The 16,253-nt window shown below is 38.4% G+C and overlaps 1 protein-coding gene across 1 annotated transcript; it reads left to right on the top strand.

Annotated features, from left to right (window-relative positions):
* Positions 1–515: 515 nt before the first annotated feature.
* Positions 516–15,830, top strand: LOC135477513 (organic cation transporter protein-like). The gene is made up of 11 exons (XM_064757680.1): positions 516–661; positions 5,458–5,701; positions 6,456–6,559; positions 8,969–9,123; positions 9,525–9,693; positions 10,441–10,653; positions 10,998–11,224; positions 11,902–12,083; positions 12,277–12,428; positions 13,949–14,038; positions 15,052–15,830. Exons 1-10 carry the CDS (start codon positions 516–518, stop codon positions 14,004–14,006), a joined length of 1,650 nt encoding a protein of 549 aa, XP_064613750.1. The 3' UTR covers positions 14,007–14,038; positions 15,052–15,830.
* The last annotated feature ends 423 nt before the right edge of the window (positions 15,831–16,253 follow it).

Here is a 16,253-nt window from a genome sequence, read left to right as displayed (position 1 = left end):
ACTCGGAATTAGCCGACTAAATGTCCAATCCCAATTAGAGATTGGTCAAAGTCTCGCCTGTTATCACATAAGCGTCTTTATATTACTAGAACATGATTAACAAACCTTGTGGTAACAGCCATGTACAGCTTAATTCTGCTATTTAAATAGGATTTGATATAATCCGAAACTCAACCAGTGACACTCAAAATCGCCATGAATTTTTCCTGAGACGTAAAATTTTCTATAATTTCATATTTATATTATTACTGCATCAGAATAAAGATGTTTACAACTAGGAATAACCGCACACCAATGCGTTCCAAAAGCATGAAGTCGTCATTGTAATTACTTAGACATGCACATGTATAATTTATATTGGAAAATGTCAGTCAGATCTTGTATTCCGACGCAGTGGGGGAGATAAGGAAGAGTGGACACAGAGGCCTCCAACCAATGAAGTTGGGATAAGCCAGACGTCAGTCAGTGGAGCCAGTAGTCAGTAGTCAGTCGGTCAGGGAGCTCACTGAGGAAGGATGGGGGTGTTCGACACGGTGCTCACCACAGCCGGAGAATTCGGTCCTTACCAAAGGCGCTTGTACTTTGTGCTGTGTCTGTTGTGTGTGACGGTCGGTGTGAGTGCTGTAGTGGTCATCATGGTGGTAGCTGAGCCCTCGCATAGGTATGTTAAATAACCTAACCCGGTGTTAAGCCTTCTCTTTCAGCCTGAATGTCATGGCTGCCGATGATAACACATCATTCACTTTCAAGCTCTTTTGAAACCCAGAGAAACACAGCTGTTTCGTCTTGTGTTGTCAACATGTGTTGAACAGGTGACACAGTAAGCACATGAAACACCGTGGAATAATGTACAACCCATATGAATTACCGCGTTAATTATACTGAACCACAACAGTAAAACACACATCAAAGCGGACAGACGATACACTGCACAGCTAGATGACATACATTGGAAAAAGTTGTTGCAGACGGAAATGTTTAAAATCGACATGCTCCTGAAGAATTTGTCAGAGGGAAGGTCGCTTCAGCTCCAGTAACGTAGATTCGCTGCGTATTTAATACCATTTGCAGTCTTTCCTCTTAGCTCAGAGATCAAATTTCTCTCAAGATAAGCACAGTGTTGACCTTTATTCCTGCTAATGCGAGAATGCAAGTGACATATGCTTCTTCTAATGTTAGATTTGATATTCTCTGTCGAATCTGAATAGCAGTTTAGTAATAAGAAATAAGTATGGGCCCATCCCTCTTATCATTAAAGGGTTTGTCATCGTCCCCTGAGTTACTATTTGTTTCTGTGTTAAGCCTAGACTTTAATGATACGCTGTAAATGTATAAGTTACATGTAAATACGACACTTTAGGTAATATCGCATTAATCGTACACATAGAGAGATTCGTGAGTCGATACACGTACAGCTAAAATATGTTATCCAATTTGTTTAATTTGTTCATCATGCGTAACTAACCGACCAAACTGGTTTTATGTGTATGAGGACACGTGGTAAATTTGAATTCCAGTCCGCTATAAACCCAACACTATAGCAACCACTGTTATAAAACCATGTGTGTATGGTTTCCTCAAACGTTCTATAGACCTGTTGTGGATACAGTATACGTAATCCCGTGAAACAGATTTCCTGGTCGTGTTGATTTCAACGGTACAAGGTTGGTGCTGTAAGGCATGAGTGATGCATACTAGGTTACACTTGTTAGGCACTTCAGTTATGATTATGGAAGCTCGCGTCGCTTAAAACGGTATTGCATGTTTCGCGAGTGCTGCTACCACAAAGAGGTTTCTTGTGTTATCTAAGCGTGATTCCACGTGTAACACATGGATCTGTTTTATGGGCATTCGTAATTTGAGAATCGTTATGCGTGACTAAAACCATAGTCAGACTTTCATATGCCAAGCGCTTGTGCAGAAAAGGTCTAACGCTGCTTTTACGTTGCATATAAGAAAACAACTTTATTTATTTATTTATTTATTTGATTGGTGTTTTCCGCTGTAATTAAGAATATTTCACTAGAAAACTGCTTAAGTTTAGATGGCTGTTCTGGCCAAGTCGTCAAATAACTCCTTTAATGTAGGGACAATGAGGATGGCCGTCTGTTTGAAAATGCATGTATTTGTGCTTTACTTATTTCCAAATTGTGCCAGTCGTTTAGCAGATGAAAAGTTTTGTTCATATATATACGCAGTACATTTTCTATTTCACATTGTTTCAACATGATGTAATAACAGAGTTAGAGAAATTTTCTTTCCATGAACTGTGAAAAACGTTGCTTTTAAAAATAATTTTTAAAAGCATAATAATAAATAATTTTAAAACACCAGAGGTGTGTATATGTGCAACAAACATTAGACGTGACAAACATCCTGTTTTATGTCAGATTTTGATTAATTCATTTCTGTGACAGTTCAAGAACGCTACATAATTCCGAATTCAGGCTGAAGTAACTCGTACAAGGATGACTCATTGAATTGACGAACTATTTGCTGTTGGGAATGGTTCATATCTTCTTTCAACAAAGAAAATATTTACTAAGTTTAATCTCTAAGGTAGCTATTTTACATATCCCATTAAACATATTAATAGGTTATATAATGTGGTAGGCAACTAAAGTTAATTAATTAAACAATTCTTAACCAGAAAATATATATAAATACGGGCTTATTTAAGACAGGGACTTAAGTAACTAGTATCTAGTGAAAGCTTAAAATAAAATATAACCACTTGCAAACTATCACACTGTGGTCACTCCCCTGGATTTACTCTCCATACAGCAGTCCTTTTTTACTGGGCCATGGCAATGAAACAGTTCATGCATGTGTAAATAAAATAAAACAATGTTTAGCCTATATCACAAGGAGATATATTTTGATTTATTTATTTGATTGGTGTTTTACGCCGTACACAAAAATATTTCACTTATACGATGGTGGCATGCATTATGGTGAAAACGAGGCAGTACCCGACAGAAATCCATGACTATCCACAGCTTGCTGACATATCCAAATGGAGATACAGGACATAATTTAAGATGGTGAAAGGCATACGACATGATTTTCAGAAACTACCACCGGGTTGGGGTGAAACCCAGAAAACAAACGGAAGAGGGAGACAAAAAAGCGTAATGTATTTTATTTGCTGTGCATTTACGTGTTATTTGACAGGCTTTTACTTTCAACACCGCAAAAATCTTTGATTAGCATAGTCGATGTATATCGGTAAAGTGTGAACTATTGTATTTTCCGATTCAGTACATTCATCTCAACATAATGTGTAAACAGTTTTGCTTAACTGTTACTGATGATAATAAAAACGAAGTCATCACCATGTAACTGTCAAAGGTTTCACAAGCTTTCGATCAACATGCCTGGATTATTATAAAGTAACTAAGTATTTTATTTCCAAAAAATTTAAATAGTATGTTGTTAAATGTTTAGATATACAAGAACCAATTATGGACAGTGTTCGCCTAGCCTTCATTATTATTAGTAGTATTACTGAACCCATGTACAACTATGCTTCTTAAGCAGGATATGTTAGTGATGATGTTGTCTTCAAACTATGGATTTTTAACTTGACTTCCATTCCAGCAAGATTTTTGGATAATCTGGGCATTAAGGTAACTGGTAAAGTTAAGTCGTAAATGGCATTTAAATGTCAAGCCACCCCCATGCTGTGGAAGTATAACCCTAGCACAGTGACATTCAGTATGGACGAGTTGTTAAATGCACACGGTTTACCTTGTTTGCTGACAAGCGACAAATTTCTTGTCAACTAGTGTGCCCAATTGTTTTCAGACAAACCACCTGTGTTATTTTGAAGGAATGTTTGTTTTATACTGCATTCCACAGTTTTATATATAAATGTGTTGCCTTATCACTTCGCTATACACGATTCTGCGGCCTATTGTCATAGTAAATCATAGATCTAACTCTAAATTATCACAACAAAGCGTGATATTCCGATGTAAAGGTACACACCATATTAACCCTTTCTATGGATTGATAAAGCAATATTTAATAAATGTGACGTGTGCTGATATGCATCGCATTGTTCTATCCCTATATCAACAAAGTTATCCTTGTGTGTGGCTCAGTTTGTCACGCGTTTGTAAACGTTTTATGGTGAAAACAGGACCAGGTACGGTAAGGTAAAGAATTAGCCCCAGAGACATACCATGAGAAAGTGCAAATTTAAAATACCAGCACAAATCTGTAAATTTCCCAATTAGAATATATAACTTGGTCGAAGCGCCCATATATCTTTCATGGTTATAAAAGAAAAGGTTGATCATTTATAACCCGGTCAAAAACTCTCGGTCAAAAATGATCATCTTCGGTCCAAGCAGGGAGCTGTGTTTTGTTTGAGGACGCTATACTTTCATATTCTCTATTCAATCAAAATATTATGCATTCACCACGAAAAGCAAATTATTGTCTTCCAGTAATTATATGACTCGTACATTTACTATATTTGTAGTGTTAAAATGATTCTAAAGTTTAAAAACAATAATAAAGTGACCCTCTTTTTTAAATTTAAGAAACTTCATTACCTATTTTGAGCTCTAACATGTACGCAGAGGAGGCTAAAATCTTGTGAAATTCTAAAATAATAGCCAAATTGCGCCCATCGATGTTCTCCTCACAGCCGCTCATATAAAATTTTTAACGATTGTCTTTATAGGCAAAACATAAACTTTATACTGTGTCATCTGTGGCCATGTTTAAAATCTGTCTTTTCTGTCGAATTTTGATGTCGTTCTTCGCGGTATAGTGAGTTAATGCAGTCACTGTGAGTTAATGCAGTCACTGTGAGTTAATGCAGTCACCGTGGAGAATTGGCAGATCTTTGAATTTATGTTTTTTGTTTGATTGGTGTTTTACGCTGTACGCCAAATATTTCACTTATAGGAAGGAGGCCAGCATTATGATTGCAGAGCCCGGGAAAAACCCACAGCCATCCGCTGGTTGCTGGGAGACCATCTCACAGCCACTAGATCTTTGAAAGAGATGCTTATAGATATTCACATACTTCTATTTAATAAGTGCTACCAAAAATTAGAATTAATAATTGTTAAGATATGTAAATAGGCATGTAAGCTATACCGAAATCATATAAATAACTTACCGTGTTGTATGTAGCGGAATTATAAGGATGAAAGATACATTTGTGGTACAGTGATTTTCCCACTCTACAGTTTAAATATGAACAAAACTTATTTCAGTGTGACTAGAATACCCCTTTTCGATATCAATTTTTTACCTAATTCTGCTTAAGCCGGGCTGCTAAGGGGTGTGTGAGTGGCTGCTATTTAAGCATTTATATGAGCAGTTAAAACCCTGACTGAGGTAAACTGACAATAGGTTGTATTTCATGAGTTACAGCTGTCACACTGTCGTCGCTGCCCTAGTTTTACAATGAGAAAAATGTTGACTCGTATTATACAGGTGCGCCCTTCCGTCCTATGAGAACGACACATATAAAATCCAGGATGCGGATCATGAGGGGATCGTCAACCTGACCATTCCGACGAGGCTGATCCGAGGGGTCAAAGTGTACGACCAGTGTAAGATCTATACATGGCCACCGGAAAATGAGACCAGGGGCATGCGCAGTGGTGATCCACGCAGAGAAAGCTGTAAGAGCTGGGTGTATGATAAAACTCATTTTGAGTCAACAGCAGTTTCCAAGGTAAACTCAAAATAAGTATAGGTAAAAATAATAGCTGACTAGAAACTTATTTGTTGGCGACATATTTATGCTATTGGATTAGTTCTCCTCTTTCAATAAAAACATTTGCTGTATTATGAAAAAAAAATATTTTGTTTGGTATAGGCCTAAATTATATATAAGTATATATTTAGCCCTGTTCTTCGGTACCCGCTTTTTTAAGTCTATTGCATATTCTGTTTTCGCCACAATTTACGTCCAATGTATGCATAAAAATGTTTTTTAATCTCCTAAAGGAAAAGACTTACAAAAATCGAAGTAGACATCAGGTTTTGCGAACTCTGTCCAACTTTTTATCACGACACTGAATGTGGGAATAACTCTTTTTACCCATGAGTAAAAGATTACTGATAAAGATTCCAAAAACTTTCTTTCTTCTGGTGAACATCAGCAAAAAGGTGATGTGACGTCAGAGTTCCTAGATGCCGTCATTATAGCTCGTGAAGCCCACAGTAGTTTTCAAATATTTAAATGCCTTTCAACACTCTCAAAACAAAAATCTGAATAAATGATTGGAAGTATTTATTACATAGTTTTCAGTTGTCTGTATGATGAACCTTACTTCACATTTTAGCTGTTTTTTACTTTAAGATAACATGTATTTTTGCTACATGTCACTGTCACGGGCATGTAGATTTCATTGTTGTGTTTACTTGATCGAATGAAAAATAATTTCATTTTGCCTAACAAATTATCGATGTTCCCTACTCTACAGCTGGACATGGTGTGTGAGAGAAGCTCGCTCCGGTCTCATGTCAAGATGGCCTTCATGCTGGGAAAAGCTATCGGAGTTGTCGTGCTCAGCATCTTTTCAGATTTGTAAGTATTCCTAAACCGGAGCTAGGGGGTGTATAAGCATCTATGGTTATTACGTCAGCTTGACATTTTCATGAACAGTTGCAATTAAAGCACAACTGAGATAACTGTGTTTATATTTCACCTGGAAATTATTAATTATGTCATTGCCTAACTCCACACACATTTTTCGCACACTCTACATACGGTGTAGTTCCTTGGTTCCTCAGTGATACACCCGGTTGGTGTGGCTCATCCATCGCATGAACTGTTGTGGAAAAATCAAAGGAGATCCGTTCATCAAGGGTTCATTATCGCACTTTTCTGCTAATGCTGATGCTTCTCTTCCCAATTATAACAATACAAGTCATGAGGTTCCTACTTTGACTTTATGGGCTTGATTTTAATACTCGACAGAGCACTTACTTAAGACATCAGCAAGTACACATGGTAAGTGTAAAGTCAGTCTGATGAACGGCTGTCGAGAAAATCAAAGGAGAGACATTCTTGAAGAGATTCTTTTCTTGATGGTATTACGTATCCCACTTTCTGTCAGTCATAATTATTTCAATTACCTATCTTCCCAACCACGACAAAAATTTATGAATTTTATTCGATATTACTTCAGTATTTAAGATTTTCTGTCCATAGACTATTCCGTTGATAATAGCATGTCTGCTGTTATGAATTTCTAGCACCTAGTTACACTTATTTAACTCATGGAATGCATTTAGTTGAATTTGCAAATACCGTCTTTATTTCATACAGTGTATACGAAATTAAAATGTGAATTCACCGTGAATTCACATTGTGAATAGTGACATCTATTCTCTCCAGTTTTAAATCATATATCAAACATAAAGTGAGCCAATGCTGCCTGACGATGCCTCGATACGCCAGATTGTGGAAAATAACCAACGTGCCTGGGACAGTGATTCACCAGTAACACTTAGCTACGTGCTCTGGTCTTGCCAGGCTCGTATGGATGAAACATTTCAAGGTAAAGCACCTGGGGCAATCTGTCTATAATGGAAAATTTCCACTAATGTGGAAGCCAGAGCCATTGCTTGCTCATCGCCATTATCTATGAGCAGCAAAGGATCAATATTTATAGGAATTCTTCGTTTTTTTGTCTGGCAGGTTTGGCTAAAACAAAATTACACAACACAGAACACCATATTATAGAGGCTTTCAATGGCATCTTACATTTTAGTTAAATCAGTAAGCTTCGACAAAGTACACATTTGTATCCACATTATAATGTGGGATCTACCTAATAGAATTATTTAAATTTCAGTACTAAAACAATTGGTTAGTTTTTAAAAAAGGCCTAGTTTTTAAATATGCCAAATTTACTTTCTTTTACAGGAAATTGAAACTGCGTCGTTAATTATCCCTACCGCATGCTAGGTACTTTAGTCGTCTTAAGCTCGGCATAAACGACTGCTGCATTAGTTCTTGACTACTGGAATCGGTACGAGTTGGAACTAGTCGTGGTTTTAATATATTGCCATATATGATTAGGGCCAAATCCGAAGGGCACCAGATGGATGGACTCGCGCCTAAAGCCTGACATACATGAGAGCTTGAACAGCGGCTATACTAATAATCCAGAGTTGGCCTTAGTCACCGATGGAAATACAATATGAGGAGATTGAGCTGCATACTGAGTACAACTGACGCCAATTACTGTTGAGTCGCGCCGTTATTCCGCATACCCTAGCGCTTGCAATGGCCCAACAAACCAATCTGGTTGAGTTGAGTTTTCAGCTCCCGTGTATGTTTAAACGCGATTCAGCTCAACTCAGCTGGTTACACGGAGCTGGTCCCAGTTCTTGTACACTACAGACAATTCGCCAATGATTTATCGATTATTTGACTGGTGTTTGACTCCACAATATAGTGGGCATAAATCGGGCATGAACCAATGACCAATGAGTCATTGCGCTGCTCCAGCGTGCTAACCAGTATAGCAGGTCCTTGTTGGCCAATCAGGTTTCGTGTATTAATCTCGCCGTTATACTACAGCGATTGTCAGATACTTTGCCACCGGCGTCGCTCTCCTCTAGCCATAATCAGGGCAGCTATCGTATAAGTGAAATATATAAATGTGGTTACTGTACATGAAATGTGTACGTTTAGTAATTGTTATTTTAGTACCTTTAGTTTAGCACTATTTAGCAGATAGTGATTTTCTCTCTCCACTGATCAGTCGGAATTGCTTTAACGTTTTAAATAAATATAGCTCCGCTAGTACGACGAAGAAGAAACTCATGTAACGGAGTGGTTATGGAGCGTCTCTTGTAAACCACTGACCTTTGACAAGACATGTTGGCTGGTATCCTCCACATGGCGTAATAGTGAGACAGCACTACGAATATGTCAACATGTTGGAATTTACCGGTTACCTGTGAGTCTGCTTTTATTTCACAGGTTCGGCAGGAAGAAGCTGATAATCCTCTCCCTTGCCTTGTCTGTTGTCAGTGGTTTTATCTGCGCCTGGGTCAATGAGACGATCCCTCTCTGCTTCGCTTTGGCCTTTCTCGGGGCTTCCAACGCAGGCGTCTACAATTCCATTTTTGTCATCGGTGAGTTTTCTACCACCATCCGCGCGTCTTCCTGCACAGAATAATCAAGCAAGAAATACAAGATTATAAAATGTGTTATTTTCGACACGACAATAATTAAAATGTCTAAATAGGAAATCATCAGACTGCATATTATGTTTGTTAAAGTCGGATGATTTTATGTACAATTGTTGTTTTCGTAGAATGTCTTGCTTTTGTTTTAAGATATAACTGCGGCGCAATTGTTTTCTTGGATGCTTTTACGACATTCCATACATATTATTTTTAGGTTATATTCCCTTTCTATAACCCCTACAGTTAACAGGTTCCGTAATGCACAAATCGTTTAACCCACGAAAATCCCAAAGGTTTCCATTACAATGGTATGAATTAATCTTCCAGAATTCTTGGGTGTGTTGTAGGAATGGAGGTGACAGGACCCAGTAAACGATATTACGCCGGCACGGTGCTGGATTTCTTCTTCGCCCTGGGTGAATGCTCTGTAGCTGGGGTCGGGTACCTGCTCCGTGACCGTAACCTCACCATCACCGTTCTTATAATTCCCAATGCTTTACTTCTTCCCTGCCTCTGGTAGGTAACAATTCTTGCCGGAATTCGACTTTACAAACTTCGAAAGGATATACGGGAATTTGGGACAAAAATCAATATTAGCTAATCAAATCAGATTGTGTATATTTACCGAGAAGATCTCAAATTATTGCCTTTCAGTAAATATCAGACTCGTATCTGTAATACTTATATATAGAAAAGCTATAACGGGATGCGCTTCATCACCTTTAGGCGATTACCGATTTTGAGCTGTAACACGTGATCGAGGCTGATAATTTGTGAAAGGTCACTATCTCGGCTTTTCTAAAATAACAGCAAAAGTTAGACTGGACATGCCCTGGGTAAACCACCGACCTTTGACCAGTTGCTGACGGTCTTTCCCACATGTGACGTATGTGGACACACCATACAAGCCGAAAACAAGTTGGCTGGTATCTTCAGCTGATTATTTTTTTGGCAAAAATCTCCTTTTCCGGTATCACCTCTCTAAGTCGGTATAGGTTCTTGTAAGCAGGGTATAGAGCCCACCATAGTAGAGCTTCATTTGTCATTTCCATAGGTCTGCCATAAACATGTAACGCTTGAGAAATGCCTGAAAACTCAAAATAAACGTTAAAATATTATCATCGCGTGAATAGGCATCCTTTCTATGGCTTTCTGGCAAATCTTATTCTAAAATCCTTGATAGGAATGTAGGAAAATGATTATAATCTAATTTTCTGAGTATTACATACCTGCAAACATTTTCCGGCATTGCTTTCCCCACAGGCTGGTGCCCGAATCACCACGATGGCTTCTACAAAATGGGCGGAAGAAAGAGGCCTTAAAGACTGTACAGCGTCTGGCCAAGGTGAACGGAAAGGCGCTTGAAGATAAGACTGTTGACATGCTAGAAGAAGAAAAAGAACCAAAGGAGAGCATTCTGGCCGTTTTTAAGTCTTGGCGGGTTACCTGGCGATTTGCTTTCATCTTCATCAACTGGTAAGCTCTACTTAGCTATATGATTGACAGCCATTAAACACGTTAAGTTGTTAAAGGATTATGTAGATCCTTATAACTTGTTATACGTGGAGCGCATGCATTTGAGCGCAAACAGAAAAACAAGTACATCTGCAAGGTATCATTAAACTGACATTTACATGGAAATGGTATAATTTTTAATTCAAATAGTGTAAAGTAGAAAGCGATCATGATACAGTTCTGAACATTATTAACCAAAAGCTAGCTACAATATAAGTTTAAATGCTTCTGCATTGTTTTATCTTAAAAATTACCCGATTCCTCACATCAGTCCCGATTTCAGTTGACATTGGTTTACCTTTCAGGTTTGCCGTCAGCCTGATGTTTTACGGTCTATCCCTTCACAGTATGGACACGCTGGGAAATCCCTATCTTAATCTCTTCCTCTTCTCCCTCATGGAATTCCCAGCTTACGTCTTAGACATGATTCTCCTCAAATTTGTGGGACGCAGAATCGTCATGTGTCTGGCCATGTGCTTTGGTGGATTTGCTTGTATATCAACCATTTTCCCACTGCTTTATGGTGGTCAAGGTAATTACCCTAGATTCTGGAAGTCCTTACATAGACTGCTGGACAAAACCAACGCCCCAGCTCTCACTGTTTGTAGGGTTTTGGTGACTATATTTGTTTGTCTGATTGGTGTTTTACACTGTACTCAAGAATATTTCAATTACACGACGGCGGCCATCATTGTGGTGAGAAGAAACCCGACAGAACCCGGATAAAACCCACGATCACCCGTAGATTGCCAGCATACCTTCCCACGCCGGAAAGGAAGCCAGCATGAGCTGACCGCATTTTCTCCTTGGTCATTGCACCGTGCTGGCACGCTAATCACCTCGGCCTCAAAGGCCCCCTTTGTAATTACAACCAGTGAGCTACGCTCATTTGGCCGAGTACACAGTCTAAAGTTTGTGTTCTAACAATACGGTGTGCATATCTGAACCTCGCCAGTATGTCGTTAAACAACCATGAAATACATAAGTAAAAACGGCGGATATCAAAGATTGCCCCATTGTGAAACATTACTTATTACCAAAATGAATATCGTTTTGCATCCTGTATTTTTATCAATTATGTTCTTGCTTTAAATACTTACAAATAGTCTCACAATAATGACTTATTTGATGTTTTCGTCAGGGCATTACATTTCTCTGTCTGGCCATTCTGACATATCTTCTTAACTTCTGCGTTCACATGTGTTTCAGAGACTGCAACACCTGTTCTGGCATTGGAACTGGTTGGTAAGTTCGGAGCTGCCATGGCGTTTACCACACTCTATACGTTTACTTCTGAACTAGTACCAACGACTATTCGAAGTCGTGGCATTGGGGCCAGTGCGACCTTCGCAAGGATCGGAGGAGTTGTGGCCCCTTACATTGCTCACCTGGTAAGTATATCCACGATATAACATAAATGTGTCTGAAGTCAGTATCGTACACAAAGACTATTTTCTTCTTTGAGCGTTATTAAAAATAGATTATCATAATCTTCAGCGTTCTACAGCGCAGCCTTATTTCTCATGAAATCCATATCTCATTCAGTAAGTCTTTGATGAGCTGACCTGTTTTTGTCGTTCGCAGGAGGGCTATACGGACGGTCCCATAGGGGTCGCTTTACCGATGATATTCTATGGAGGATTGTCTATATTTGCTGGGTTACTCAATATCTTCCTACCGGAGACTAAGGGAAAACCGATGCCGGAAACAGTAGAAGATCTCAAAACTGGCCTTAGGTATGATGCGGTAGGCTGTAGGAAGTTCTGACAGCAGCTTGTAAATGATCGTGGGTTTTCCTCCGGGTTTCTTCCCACCATAATAAAGGTCACCTTCAAAGAAGTGAAATATTCGTCAGTACGACGTACAAGACCAATCAAATAAATAATAAATACATAGATTATACGGACTGTTAAAGCAAGTCCATAAATGAAAAAAGCTAGTCACATTTTTCCTTTCTACCAATTGTTTAAGTAAAAGCGTCCAAAGGCTTCGCGGATATCCTGTTTTGTCTTTCCGACACTTCAGTGTTTATACATTGTACTTCTCTACATGCTGTGAATGTATGCTCAGTGATATACTCCAACATGCAGAAATAGTTAGACAATGCATTTAGTTATCTTGGGATGTTTTTTCATTTGAACCAGCATCCCATGATACCTCGTTTGATGTGTACAATTTATACGTAATATCATGTTATCCAAGTACTCACTCACAGGAGTTTCCACCTTTGTTTTGCAGCAAATTTCCAAGCAGACGAGACGCCATGTTGCTGGCCTTCCAAGGAACCAGAGCCAATCCTGTGGCTGGTTATATATTATGTCCTGATATATCCAACCAATGTGGTGCCTTATTCTGTGTAATTTTCTAAGGATATTAAGAAATCACGATACAAGAAAAAAATTATAGTTTATCAAACTATTTTATTGAAATCACTTTTCTGCCACATTATGGTATATCAGGAAAATATATAGCCTGGGCACTTCTGTGGGTTATCTCCACGTGGATGATTTATTTTTATTTATTTTTACATATTTTTTTACTCTAAGCAATGGAGCGATTCATCCACGGTGTAGTTGCAGGGTAGAAATATATGTAACAGCTTTGGTGCCTGTAGGCACGTGCATGACCCGGATGGTCTAAATGGCCCATAATGCGTTATGCAAAGTTTTCCACAGTGCCATTCATTTGACAAGGCGTTAAAATCTGCTATGTGGATCGGGTGGTTTTGGTTTTCATGGCCTGGAATTGCGCATATTCTAACGGGCAAAAGGAAAAATTCGATCCATTTAAAAAGAAAAACCTTATTGATAAGATCTTTGGGACATTAAACCAACCAATACCCGGCCAGATATACAAAAATCATTCTAACGCTAGATCCGTTCCACATGTGCTCATGCCATGTAAATTCCTAGCTATTTTTATCCGTTTTGCTCCCCGCGGGACGTATTCACACCAAAGGCATACCAGGAATTAGTGTTTGCCGTTTTCTTAAATGGACCGTTGGCTTCCATTGATTTCTCGGTTGTGTGAAGAAACAAGTGTTCGTTCTGAACTATTTAACAGGAATGTCATGTTTAAAACAAAGGCCAATGCTGGCGCTTTCAACTGGAGTATGACAGTGCGCATGACGCAGAGAAAGTGCGGTTACGTCACAGTAGCGTGATTTGTCCGCAGTTGTTCTCTGATCTGACATGTATCGATGGATGGAATTCATATATTCAACATCTGTTAATGATTCATGTTTTCCTGTTTGCAGATCGAATCCCCAAGAGAGGGCGACAAACGTCGAAGTTCAGATGTCCCCGCTCATTTGATCACCAGCATCGTCATCTTCCTGAGTGTAGAGGTATTATTTACCGGTAATTCGCTGAAAATGGTTCATTTAGATATGTAACTGATACAAACCTATACTGCTTTAATTATATACCCTATATTTATCAACCAATAACAAAACTTTGCAGGTCATTTCGATAGATATGTAGACAGTAGCCAACTAACTAGTCAGCATTGGGAGGTTTTAGAACTAGCGAACGTTGCTTATTTACCTAATATTTTTTTTAAACAAAACCATTTTGTATTTTTATGTATCACATTAACATCTCACTGTATATAATCAGAGAGAATGTGACGAACATCGTATCAAATTTGTCATTTGGTGAAGTAAGACATCACCAAATAAACTTAACTGGTACTATCTATGATTTCGTCGCAAGGCACTGAAGTATTATTGTTTACTCGAGTGACGGCTTATTCATTTATTAATTTGGTTGGAGGTTTACTCCATACTCCAGAATATTTCACTTAGACGACGGCGGCCAGCATTATTGTGAGAGGAAACCAAACAGAACCACAGAAAGTCATGACCATCCAAGGACGACGTGTGAAGAATTGCGTTTAAACCAGCTGGTTTAATATCATTACAAGTTCACTATGTTTGTATGCATTGAAGAACAATCACTACCGTTTATTCATCAGTATACATTAGCACCAAATCCGCTACATGCATTGTTCATAACCTAAAGCTATGCAAACGCTTTTGGGGGCATATAGCATCATTTAAAAACGAAGACACTTTATTGGTAACTATATTTTTTTTTATTATTCTTGTGCCTATCTGATGAAACTCTATGAACTTCCTTGCCCGCTGTTTTGCATTCTGATCTGCTGAAATAAAGTCAGCTTTCTTGACCGTTGCTTTGCATCTCTATCTGAAACAAGGCGTCCTTTTCACAGCAACCCTTTTGAAACACGACTTGGTAGTTGAAAATCTTTGTCCATGTTATAAATTTCTATGTCCGTTTGTTAAATTTTCTTCATCTTTACTGGGACATGGCGACCATTACCTATCGATCAATACAGCATGTGTCATCGTCAACACTGCGCAATACCTTAACAATCTGACCTACCACACTGGTGAAAATAAAGCTGAGCATATGATTCTCCGTCAAAGTGTTTCATTCAACAGGTGAGTCGGATGTTATCTTCAACCAAGTACATTTGACTCATAAGGTAACATTATGCGTTGCTGGAAACCGTTCAGCATATTGTAACATAAACTCTCACATATTCTTTTAGACAAAACAAAGAAGTAAGGTTCTCTACCCCTCTTTTCATCCCTTTCTTTACCCTAATTTTCTTTATAAACGGAAAGAAAACATAAAAATGTTGGGTATTTCATTTTAATTTTGCTCTGAATTAAATGCAGTCATACATTTCCGCTGGGAGATGAGCTTGGTATGGACCACATTATATCGTCGTCATTGGCGCTACATAACGATTTGTACAACTTTTTGCTCAGGTCTGAACAACATTCTTGTGAACTTAACCGATGTAATGATGCGAATCTGTTTTAGGGCCACAGAAACGTCGATGTAACGTCGTTGTCTGCCTACAGTGTCATTTTTGTTCGTAAAGCCCACATTACAATCCAAACATTTGACGGCATTTAATTCAGTCTAAACAGACTAGGTTATTACGAATTAATATTCGAATGCGAGTTAGGCTTGTCCTAAGAAGGCTATACGATTCGGTAACACGCACAGTGAGGAAACCTCCACAAAAAGTATGTATTGGTGCAGAATGAAACATTCAGTGCAAAGTAGTATTAAAGTAAAAATTGAGAATACCATAGATTTACAACAGGATATGTTTATAGATTATGATGGTAAAAAAGCAATATACACTTAGTAAATAAAGGTTGTGTTCACACGTCATTATTCATTGTATTCATATTTGTATTGTCGACAATGCGTCTGTATAAATATCCACGAAAGCAAGACGGCATGGAACTAAATGGGTACATATTCCTGCGGAAGGTCGACTTGGGTCAACGTAGAATTGACCCTTGTTCTCTTGTAATGAGTGAGCACGGTAATAAACTGTAGCTTTGCCCACAAATCATCGCCACAAAGACAAGCATGAACAACACACTACATACCTTTATTCTGACGGAAAAGTTTTCCCATTGAAATGTGAAGACAAAATTCACATTTTTGTGACTACCAAATCCGTGTATTGTGTAGGGGTTATAGTTGAAATTTTTTTAAAGCAGCAATCGCCCT

The sequence above is a fragment of the Liolophura sinensis genome, chromosome 1 (assembly GCF_032854445.1).
Source record: "Liolophura sinensis isolate JHLJ2023 chromosome 1, CUHK_Ljap_v2, whole genome shotgun sequence".
Taxonomy (NCBI): domain Eukaryota; kingdom Metazoa; phylum Mollusca; class Polyplacophora; order Chitonida; family Chitonidae; genus Liolophura; species Liolophura sinensis.
Note: the sequence above shows the minus strand (reverse complement) of the source record. Positions and strands in the feature narration are given on the sequence as shown.

Excerpts from the sequence above, each read along its gene's own strand:
- LOC135477513 (XM_064757680.1), top strand. The coding sequence starts at position 516 with ATGGGGGTGTTCGACACGGTGCTCACCACAGCCGGAGAATTCGGTCCT. Across the intron at positions 12,084-12,276 it reads CCCCTTACATTGCTCACCTG|GAGGGCTATACGGACGGTCC; the intron begins GTAAGTATATCC and ends TGTCGTTCGCAG. Across the intron at positions 12,429-13,948 it reads GATCTCAAAACTGGCCTTAG|ATCGAATCCCCAAGAGAGGG; the intron begins GTATGATGCGGT and ends TCCTGTTTGCAG.